Raw genomic sequence first — 11,611 nt, forward strand, 5'->3', positions numbered from 1 at the left:
ACAATTACAATTCGTCTGTATTGTGCTAGAAATGTTATATTTAAAAAAGTACTGTTACGATAAAGATACTAATTTTTCCGGAAATGTTTTGCGGGTCTCTGCTAGTTGTTATTACTACAATTCTTTATCATGGATGCTATAAAACTTGATTGGAAAAAAAACAGTCTGAATTTTGAAACGGAATTGTGTTTTGCAGTGATAGTAACTTATGTTCTTGATTAATCTAACTTTTCACACCCCAGGTACTTCAAACCTTACGGATATTACTGCTGCTCAAACCTCCAGCTCTCATGAGAGTTGCTCGCCAAATAGCATATGCAATGCATGAGCTCCTGGTGACTACAGCAGCAAATATCCACCTGTCCCAGGATTGGTCTACTTTATTCACTCTGATGGAGTGTGTGGGGGCTGGTTCTAAGCCTCCTCGAATCCTAAGTGGGCTTGAAGGAATGATGGAAGCTACAGAGGGTCTCACTGATGCAGGTACTGGTAACAAAGTTACTTTGTATTTGGTTTGTTATTCAAACCTCTTAGTGAAAATAATTATAAAACATAAAAAAAACATTCAGATTTAACAGTGTACAATTCTAAACCGGGGGAGTGTAGAACTTTATTTGGTGATAGATGTGATATTACATCACAATAAGACATAATATTTTATACATAATTCTACAGGTTGTACATAGGTTTTCACTAAGAACAGTGTATGATTGCATATCCACTACATTGTTTCTATTTTACAATTTCTGTTGTAATCTAATTGGCTTGATGAGCTTTTTTATCAAGTGTTAGGTTTAAGCAGCCACAGTGTACGAATGAAGTTTAGTGAACGTGCTTATTTCTATATTAGTAGTAATCATATTAATGCATAAAAAAAAAAAATGAAATCATTACTGAATTTAAATTTTTTTTAAATTAGGTTCGGAGATGATTATACACACTTTACTGTAACATGTCATTTCTATTAAAATCTAAAGATAAAATATCCCTTCCCAGTTTGGTATCGACAGAGCAACACGTACTTAACATTTCTGTAAAACTCAAGTATGTCGTAAATTTTCCATTATTTGGTATACAGTCACTTTTGTAGTTAAAAATAATAACCTTTTACTAAGTTTTTAGACTTTATGAAGATATAATTGATACTTGAAAATGTTGGAACTTGGTGAAACTCCATTGAGGGGTGGGGGGAGAACAAAGACAATTTTGCATTTCACAAATACTTCATTTATTAGCGACTATGGTTTTTCCTTTACTGGTGAAACCATGGTCTTTAAGAAATGAAGTATTTGGGAAATGTACAATTGTCTTTTTTTCTCTTCAATTCTGTAATTTATGAAGATATTTTAAACTTATAAAGGAATTAAAACCACTATGAGTAGGAGTTGGTTATAGTTTCCTACTAACACTAACTCAAAGGTTACATATACCTTTGTCATTGATATGATGCTACTCAAAGGTCAAAAGTTTTTCAGTCTGTTCTTTTGTAATATTATTTATTACTCAAAATCAAAACTAATAAAATACATTGCAATAGGTTCTTATTAATTTCTTCTATTATTATACCCTTAAATGACTATTTTTTTTTGTGTGTATGTGTTTTATTATAAAAAATGTGGTAACTTTTAAAATTAGACAAACTTTATCACCAAGATCAGGCTTGGCTTGAAGAGCTAATGCCCACTAATGGGTGTGTTGTTGTAAATGAAATGAAATCTGTTGCTCCAGGTGATTTAGAAAAAAGAGATACGATACACATTATGGACAGTAAAGTTCAGTAGTAACCAATGTCGGGTAAATAATAGGCCAGTTATATTGGTTTCTTTGAGAGCATGTGACAGAGGCCTGATGAATCTGCTAAACATATCTTATTTCATCACACGGGAGAAAGAAATGATGGACAGCTACTGAAAGTAATTACTGAATAGAATATATTGAAAAAAACCCACCTTCAATTTAATGTTTATATGTTGATAAATTGGGTTACCAAACAAAATACATACTTAAATTCATCATTTTTCAAAGTAGTTTTATGAAAATTTGTTATTTTTCTAGTTATTACAGCTAGACACAAGGAAAAAGGATAAATATGGTCAATTTTTTTTTCTTCTTCTTCTCAGAAAGCTTAGATTCTGATGAAAGTGATCTGAATTTTGGAACTTTACACATGAGTGTAAAATTCTAATTTAGGGTTAGAAATTTGGTATTTCTCAAGTACTTATTTATTTTTTGCTTATATGAAAAAAAAATTAAAATCTAAGTGAGTTTTGCTATATATATTATTTTTGGAATGGGGCAAAAAAACAATGTTGATGCTCATGGTGGCTAGGCTGGAGAAGGTTAAGCTTTGCATCATTAGCTGAGATACCAAAAAATTAGCATTACTGATAAAAAAAGATAAAGGTTTAAAAATATAGTTGGATTTTCATTGGTATTTGTATATACTTTATTTTTGTATCTATTAAAATATAAAACAAGGGATCAAACAGTAAGTATTCTATTTCCCTTCAGGAGCCCAGTCTGATAGTGAAATTGGTTCAGGACGAGATGCTCAAGACTCTGGCCAAGGTTCTGAACGAGGCTACACCTCTGACAGTGAGCTTTATGAAAGTCAGGGAGTCTTGAGTACTCCAAAGCATATCTTGCATAATCGGCTCAGCCTGGAAAGTGTAGGAGGTTGGATACTGGTAAGCAGTTTCTATACACTTGTATTACAGTACCCTTCTTCAAAGATATGAAAAGTAAAAAATAGTAGGTCTTTCTGTCTTACAGCATATATCACTTAAATTGAACATGATTACAGATGAATTGGGAATTATTAACAATGAGTAGAAATCTTTTTACTTGCCATGAATAAATTTAATATCAAGATAATTAATTTAGGAATTATTTTATTGCTATTCTTTGGCTTTAAAGGTCTTGTTGAGAGAACTGAATAATTAGGATAAAAGTTTGTAATATTATAATTAATAAGGTAAAGGTCAGAAGGTGTAAAAGTTAAAATTGGGCTGGTTGGATACCCCAAATTAATTCAGTTTTTGTTTTGTTTTTTACTAGACTGGAGAAGGGAAAGCTGGAGACTCGTAATATTTTTTATTCCTACATACAAACTTATTTAATAGAAAATTTTATGATTTATGAGTGAAGGTTACAGGTGTGATCATCAGAGGCATTGTACTTACTACGCAGGTTGGTAAAGAAGGAGAAATTGAGACTGTACAAGTTCGACCTCTGCCTGTGAACCAGTACAACATCATATTGGAGTGTGAACTTCAACCTCATGATCCAAATGCTTTTATGAAAGTCTGTGAATCATTATCATTTCTTATTCGAGATGTTGCCCACATTACTCCAGAGAACTTTGAAAGCTGTGTCCACTGTATCAGACTGTTTGTAGAAGCCAGCCTTAATGGAGGTATGAAGTTACTATGTTTGAATTGTATTTTGAGTGAAATTATATGACAAACGCTCTGTGATAAAGTTACTAGTAATTAACTGAAACAACAGTAGCATTCATTTAGTAGTTGTTCTGAACTTTATATGGTACAGTTGTTTATTTTGCGGCTATCCTTTTCTAGCCTGAAAATCTTTAGGTAAGAATATGTACCACATGGTAATGGAATACATGTGCCTGTGCATATTTAACACTGTCTCTAAACTTTGCTGTCATTTTAATTCAGGATATTGTTTTTCAATTTACCCACAAACATAAAGGTAGTAAACAACGTTTATCGTGAATCACGTAATGAGGTGAAAATGTTGTATTGTGATGGTAATCTTTAAGATACAAGGAAAAGGACTTATAAAAATGTTTGTTCACTTTTCTGACAATAGGTAACTCATCCTGGAAACAGTCAAAGGGACGAGACTGCAGGGACAAGAAGTTCACAAAAACAGGAAACAGAAAGAAAAGTGAGGTGGGAAGAATGAAAAAATCTCGATCCAGTCCCAGCCATGTTGTCCAAGGATATGATGCTGATGATGACGAACAAGGAGAGGAGTTTCCTTCAGGATATCAGGAAATCTGTATTCAGGCATGGTGTTATTATAGTTTAATATTTCTGAGGAAGAGGTTTTAACAGTCTTGGGAATTTTTTTAAGTGAAGTATTCTGACAAACTCTTCATGCTGTGGGTATAATTTTGGTGAGAAATATCATCTGTGTTTCTTTTTTAGTAATTAGTGTTGGTTTATTAGAGATTAATGTATGTATTGGAATATAACTCTAACGTCTACCTTCTTCAGAGATTTGTTATGCACGTATGTTTCTAATCCAAATCAAACTAATTTGTGCAGCTTCTGGACTTAATGCACACCCTACACACTCGTGCTGGGTCCATCTTCCAGTCTTGGGCAGCTGAACAAACAGTCTCTGTGGAAGAAGGCAGTGGTGTCAAAAGTGTGACTAACACCAGTTTATGGACAAGGTGTTGGTGCCCTCTTTTGCAAGGTTAGCGTTTATTAGAGAATCTTATTTTTGAACCTAGTAAAACTGCTGAAGTTATACAAAAGGTTAACATCTTCTTAGCCATTTTTCAGTGTGGATTTGTGTCAGAACCTAAAAAGAAAATTTAACAGTGTGAGGTTTGTAATTCTTATAATTCTTAAATAGAATTTTTTTTGCAGGCATTTCCCGGTTATGTTGTGATACAAGAAGAAATGTCAGGACTTCTGCTTTAACTTATCTTCAGAGGGCCTTACTAGTGCATGACCTTCAAGCTCTAACTCCATGTGAATGGGAAAGTTGTTTTAATAAGGTTTGTTCTTTTATGGTGTTAATGATTTCACTTATGTTCAAGTAGATTATAATATACCACATAACTACTAGATAATAATATACTATATGACGCATATGTAGTTCAAATAAAATTCAGTAAATAGCGGAAATTGTAAATAATAATAAAGTAATGAGATTAAAAAGCAGTTATTTAGTAGGAAATGAATAACTTTGTAGGTTTTATTATTTTTATCAAAAGTTGCTTCAGTGTATTGTTCCAGCCTAAATCTGTAGTTGATATGCATTAAAGGGAGTTAAGTCTCATTAGATGGAGTCAAAAAATCTTAGAGTATCTAAATGTTGTTTCTTTTACTTGTAGTTTTAATTTTTTGTAAAAGCACTAACAAATTTTTATAACAATTCCTTCCAAAATAAAAATACCTAAAGGATTCATTGAAGCATCACCAACCCATCCTAGGGTGTTATTGCATTTTGATAGTTATACCTGTGATTTATTTATACCTTACTTACCTCAGGTCCTTTTCCCATTGTTATCCAAACTTCTTGAAAACCTATCTCCACAAGATCCCATTGGAATGGAGGAGACACGGATGAGAGGAGCTACTCTGTTGTGTAAGGTATGTTTTCTTCATGTGGAACTCTATCGGATTTATTATATGCTGCTATAAAAGTATTGTTTAAGACTTATACGTCATCTGAGACAAATTATTAAGGTTAAAATGAAATATTTCTTTTTCACGTGCTTCTTCTACCATGCTTTGCATATAGAAAATAAATTTATTATTGCAAATACAGTACTGGTCAAAAAGTCTGAGTCCAAATTACACAAGCCTGTGATGGTTTTATTGTCTTGAAATTTTTATATGTTCTACAGTAATTGCTGTACACTGAATCCCAAAATCATATTCATTTTTCTCCATCATGTACAGATTTTTCACAAAATGTTGTACATACTTTTATATAAGTGAATCATTTTCATTGAAATCGGGTCACATTTTGTTATGCTTAAAGTGTTGACAAGCACTGGCTATACATTTCTCTAGACCAATCATGATGAAAAAGTCTTATCGATTGTTCTAGAACAAACAAGAAACTTGCATAATAATAAAAAATTTCATTGTGGTAAACAAAATAATTATTTATACAAGAGTTTTGTTTTTCTTCCCGATTTGTAAAAAAATCCTTACATGATAGAAAAAATATATTATTTTCAAAATCTGAGTAGCTGAATTATGGTGTCTCAAAATGAACTTAAGCTGAATACTCGGTATACAGTTAACATACAAACTAAAAGGACACTTATCTTTTGTAACCTTGTATGAAACTTCAGTTGTTGATAACACAGTCCTGTGAATTTAAACTTCATAAAAGTTGTTTTGGTTTTAAAGATGGATTTTTAAACAGTCAGTAATTAGCAGGTCCTCTTGTAGTCATAAACATATGACTATCATTGGAGATGGGTGTTTCAATTTTATAGACTGGTGACCAATATTTCTTTCCATTCGTGTTGTATAGTCTCCCAAAGTTACCATAAATTAATTAGATTTTCTTCAGCAACATTGCTTTGAAACTGGTACCACAAATTTCAATATGAATTAGCAATTGGGCTTTGGGCTAGCCTTTTAATAAATTTCATAGTACTAGTTCTTTCTATTATCACACATCTCTTACTCAAGTGATGTTACCCTCTCGTTGCGATATTTTATTGCATGTTCTTTCATCTTATTAGATGTTAAACTTCCAGTTACAGCAAAATATTATAATGTTCTTTGAACTACACCCTTCAAAATACACCACTTAGTTTATTTTTTCGCTACGTAAATTAAGAATATGTGCTAATTTTTGACAAATTGTTTCAAAAGTCCTGTTTATTGTTCTCTGTTTTAGCTATATTTAAAGTTGGAAAGTCTCTAGATGATGTTGGTACATTACTGGCTTGAAAAACTGTCATTATGAAAATGTGTCACTTAATCCAAAGCTAATGCTGAATAATTGTTTTAATTCTAGTTACAAAACAATTTGTGGCTGCAATAAAAAAAGAGGCTGTTAGCGTTTTGTCAAGAGTGATTCCCATGCTTGCAGATTCTTACAGCAAAATTTGTCGTTCCTATTATTGGAACGATACTTATAGTACCTAATGTATAATGTTAAAAACTTTAGTTTTGGTTGGAGGAAAAAATATTAATTATTTTTCTTAACTTCTTAATTGTACGTATTTAAAAAATAAATCAATGTCTGCAGTACCAACTACTTATCCTTCAAATATAAAACATTATATATATAGAAGCTGTGTAAATTTTATACCTTGATTTTAGTCATGTGGATGCATAAACCAAACAAAAAAAAGTCATTCAAATTATTTTAATTACATATTAAGCTTCACTGTATTTGATTTTTTATTGAGGTTATCTTTATTTGCAATATATATTCAACATATACTTTGAAAGTATTATTGTGTACTAGGCTGATTTTTTTTTTGTGTGTGTGTTTCAGGTGTTCTTGCAGCACTTAAACCCACTTCTGAGTCTTCCAACTTTTACAGCTTTGTGGTTGACAATATTAGATTTTATGGAGAAGTATATGAAAACTGATGGCAGTGATCTTCTGGTAGAATTAGAAATATTCTAAATAATTATTTTTTCTCTTTAAACACTTGTCAGTATGCATAATTAATTTTTGAGTTTCTTCTAAAAACTGAAAGATCTAAAAACTTTTTTCCCATTTCATACAAATATAATGCTGAAAATAAAATTCATCTTTTCAATTTGTTTAATAGATATATAAACAATTCCAAATTAGAAAATGGGTCCTTTTATAAAATCATTGAACTGTACTTCAACATTAAATTTGTCTGTTTTGCTTGATAGAATGAAGCTATCCCAGAATCCCTCAAGAACATGCTTCTGGTTATGGACACTGCAGGAATCTTTCAACGACCCGAAGAAGGTTATGGTCCAGCAAATTGTCAACTGTGGTTGATAACGTGGGACCGGATCCATGCTTTCCTTCCTGGTCTTAAAGATGAAGTTTTCAAACCACCCCCTTCCCCACTTCCACATGTTTCTACAGAGTCTTTGAGTAAGGAAGCATCACCAGACAAGGAGAGTTTAAATACCATGTCCAAGACCACCCTTCAACAACAACAACAGAAAACAAGTGAAGACAGTAAAGGTAGGTATAGTCAAATTGTGGAAATGATTGTCTAGGAACTTTTATTTACTTAGTTGACATAACAAGAGAATGTTAATTCACTAAAAAGCCAGCGGATTGTATGAATTAAAGTAAAACTAAAGTAAAGATGATAGTTGCAGTGTTCAACTAAGAATATACGACACATTCTGTGAATACCGTGCAAATGTAATAAATTGTGCAAGCTTCTATAGATACAATGTTAAAATGAGGAAAGGTGATGACTGCCATAAATGCAGTGATGAACTATGAAGTTTCACACTATCCATACATGCCGTCTGCTGTTTTTCAACTGCTTACAAGAAACATCAGCTCATAAGAAATTTTGCATTTTAATTTTTTACTAGTATTATAGGGATAAAAAATATTTGAAGATAATTATTTCAATGTACATAATGTATGATATATATATTAATATATTAATAGTATGCATGAAATTAATACTAATGTAATTTGATCTGCTTGTGCTTTCATTATAGCTTTTTTTACACTTTTCTTGCAGTGCCTCCTCCACCACAGCGTTGTCCAATGGTACAAGACCTTGTTCCGGAAATAAATACAAAAGACAAACTGAGTGGTCCAAGCACCCTGACATCTGCTCCTGACCTTCCTTCTTCGGTTATTTTACATCCACCAGCTTTCACAATATCTCCTCCTCCCCCTATATCTACACATGTGCACACAACAACCTCGACAGTTCCTTTGTTGCTCAACCCGTCTGTCATGGGCCACATTAGTCCTCAGGTAATAGATATTACAGACAACAGAAAACTATCTTAGGGAACTAGTAGCACTGAAGTCAGTTATAGCTGTGTTTTGATTTGATCAAGCATATTTTGTAAAACTAAGTATATGTACGTATATGTGTGTGTGTGTGTGTATATACATATATATATATATATATATATAAGAGATATTCAAACATGTCACGAAAACCTTCCAGTCAAACATTTTTTCAAAAAATCTTGTATTAGTAAGTACTTTTTTTTTTTCAGTGGCGTGTTTCAGACCTCATCAAATTATTAAAAAATATATATATATATCTGGCAAAGTTTCATTGAATTTATGTTCACCTGAAACTAAAAACATTGCCAGCTCTGATTAGATGGTACAGCTGTAATATGTGATATATCTAGAACATACTTGTAATCAACTGGATTCAGAAGAATCTCTGCTAGGAATTATTTCATCCGCAGGGTATATGAAACTGTCCTGTTTCATAATATCATATGCATGCATGTAGAAAATTAATATATATGTATTAATTAGTTCTTGAAAACTGTACAAATTGTAAAATGGTAATTTTCAAATCCTACCATTTTTTTTCCTCCCCCCTTCAAAATGTAAAGTTGGTGTTTGTGTATTTGTAGTGTCATTTACATTCAGCTATACTTAAACAGAAAAGTAGTTGGTATTAAATATGCAAGTATATAAAGCTATTAATCTAAAGATTTAGTATTTTTTTTTCTCATTCACCTCTATTTTTCTCATTGGTTTATAAAAGGAGAACCCTAATCAATCTAAATAAGTTTATTAAGATATTAAGCTCTTTTTTTTTTCATCTAAAATAAGTACCAGAAAATATGTTTTGATTAATAATGACAAATTAATAATGTTAAGGAAGTGGTAACCTTAAAAGTAAAATGTAAGCATGTTATAGTAAATGTAGTTTAATGTGTAAGGGATTCTTCTGTGTATATATTTATATATACTTTTACTGTGTGCTTTCTATAAATGTTGAGATCAGCTTTTGGACAATTATCTGTTACTCCACTTGACAAATGTTATTTTTCCAGACATTACCAAGACATCCTCCTTGCGAAACGAAAGATGAAAGCTTCCTGGGCAGTTAATCTGATGTTTCTACAGATGTATAAATTTATACTACTAAAAAAAATCATTACCTTCATAATTATATATAAATAACTCCCTTAAATATATGTAAATGATAGATTATTATAGTAATGCCTTTCAGCATGCTTTACTTGTAACGTATTTTGGAAGGTATTGAATTTTTTTAGGAAAGAATATATACATGTGATTGGAATGTTTTTTAAATGAATATTTCTTCTACTGGTTCATGTTTCACTTATTTTTTTTTATTGCTTGACTTCATGCATTCCAAAATTTCGTGTTCTGTACCTTATATAGACATTCTGGGGCTTATCAGACTTCTTGAGTGTGAAAACTTGATGACAAATAACAGACTTTCTCTGTAACTTTTGTTTTGGAAGTGTGAGTGTATTTGTACGGTGTTGTTTAAGTTTACTTATCAAGCAAGAAATGTGCTTTGGAGAGAAAGAGATAGAGAAAAGATGTTGGCACACAAGAAACAATGATGTTAGCTTCTAATTTAATCAGCATTTTTTTTAAAAAACGATCTTTTTTTGACTAATCTTAAAGTACTTAAAATATAGCAGTAGATGAAACTAATTGTTTACCAAATAATAAATTCTGACTTTTCTAAACCTAATTTTGATATAGCATCCAAATTGCAGTTAATAGCATTTTCAGATTGAAAGTGCTGGTATTCTGTACTACTAACATGGAATGTTTTAATATATGTGTCTGTTTTGTAAATTTAAAGCTATTTGTAAAAAAAAAAAACTTAATTACAATGAATTGTATGACTTCTGTCAAGTGGAATGCATTAGGCTAATTTTAAGGTAGTCATGAAATTCTGGTGTGTCGTGAAACGAGGTAGCGAAAAACATCACATAAAAAGTTTTTAAAAAGTGAAGTTTTTGTCATATTAAAAACAGTTTTTGTCATCCAAAATTCTAATATAGGTCCAAGTTTATAAAAATGTTACATATTATCTATAATGTTTGACAGAAAATACTTGACAAATTTTGGCACTTCATTTTTTCTTCTTCTTTCTCTTGTTTCAAATTTGTCCCCTGGTGGGTCAGCAGTAAATTTACAGATTTACAACGCTAAAATCTGTGGTTCGACTCCCAATGATGGACACGGCTGATAGCCCAATATGGCTTTGCTCTAAAACAAACAAACAAAATCTTTCAAATTAAAGGTTTTTCAATGTGATGAAAAATGTTCTTCTTATGATGATGATGATTGCCTTATCATTTAATGAAACGTGGTAATTCTGATTAGTATGTATACTTGTTAGCAAAAGATTTGTTCCGAGTACTAGTGCCCATGGGTATTTAATCCCATTGTCTTGAAGAAAGTACTAGTTCTCTTGGATTATTTGTTAACAGTATATGGATAAAAAATACTAGATATGTGGAAAGCACTGATTAATATCAATTTGCAGTAGATTTATTAAAGTAGTGATTAGCATGAATACTTGTTCCAAGTGATACTTTTTTACAAAACACCTGAAAATAGTACTGGTTCTTATTCCCAAGGTTATCATACACTTGTTCTCAGCAAGTTTAGGAAGATACTGGATAGCATGGGTACTTTTTCATGGTTAGGAACATGAAAGAGTACTGGTTAGTGTGAATACCTGTTCAGAACAGTTGTGAGAGTACTAGCTGTCTTGAACACTGGTTCACAGCAGCGTGAACAAACTGGCTTTCATGAAAACTTGTTCACAACAAATGTAAGAGAATGGTTATCATGAAAACTTGTTCACAACAAATGTAAGAGAATGGTTATCATGAAAACTTGTTCACAACAAATGTAAGAGAATGGTTATCATGAAAACTTGTTCACAACA

At 31.5% G+C, this 11,611-nt stretch overlaps 1 protein-coding gene across 5 annotated transcripts in view; it reads left to right on the top strand.

Annotated features, from left to right (window-relative positions):
• LOC106458086 (Golgi-specific brefeldin A-resistance guanine nucleotide exchange factor 1-like) overlaps positions 1–11,578 on the top strand; it is a 72,159-nt gene extending 60,581 nt beyond the window's left edge. For all 5 annotated transcript variants that reach the window (XM_022384409.1, XM_022384406.1, XM_022384428.1 and 2 more), the window contains exons 24-34: positions 243–483; positions 2,512–2,687; positions 3,190–3,415; positions 3,835–4,034; positions 4,296–4,449; positions 4,626–4,756; positions 5,253–5,354; positions 7,231–7,344; positions 7,605–7,908; positions 8,429–8,670; positions 9,723–11,578. In XM_022384409.1, the coding sequence (XP_022240117.1) occupies positions 243–483; positions 2,512–2,687; positions 3,190–3,415; positions 3,835–4,034; positions 4,296–4,449; positions 4,626–4,756; positions 5,253–5,354; positions 7,231–7,344; positions 7,605–7,908; positions 8,429–8,670; positions 9,723–9,779 (1,947 nt within the window). In that variant the 3' untranslated portion in view covers positions 9,780–11,578. The remainder of the gene's footprint in view (positions 1–242; positions 484–2,511; positions 2,688–3,189; positions 3,416–3,834; positions 4,035–4,295; positions 4,450–4,625; positions 4,757–5,252; positions 5,355–7,230; positions 7,345–7,604; positions 7,909–8,428; positions 8,671–9,722) is intronic.
• Positions 11,579–11,611: the final 33 nt, after the last annotated feature.

This window comes from Limulus polyphemus, unplaced genomic scaffold (assembly GCF_000517525.1).
Source record: "Limulus polyphemus unplaced genomic scaffold, Limulus_polyphemus-2.1.2 Scaffold20, whole genome shotgun sequence".
NCBI classification, from domain to species: Eukaryota; Metazoa; Arthropoda; class Merostomata; order Xiphosura; family Limulidae; genus Limulus; species Limulus polyphemus.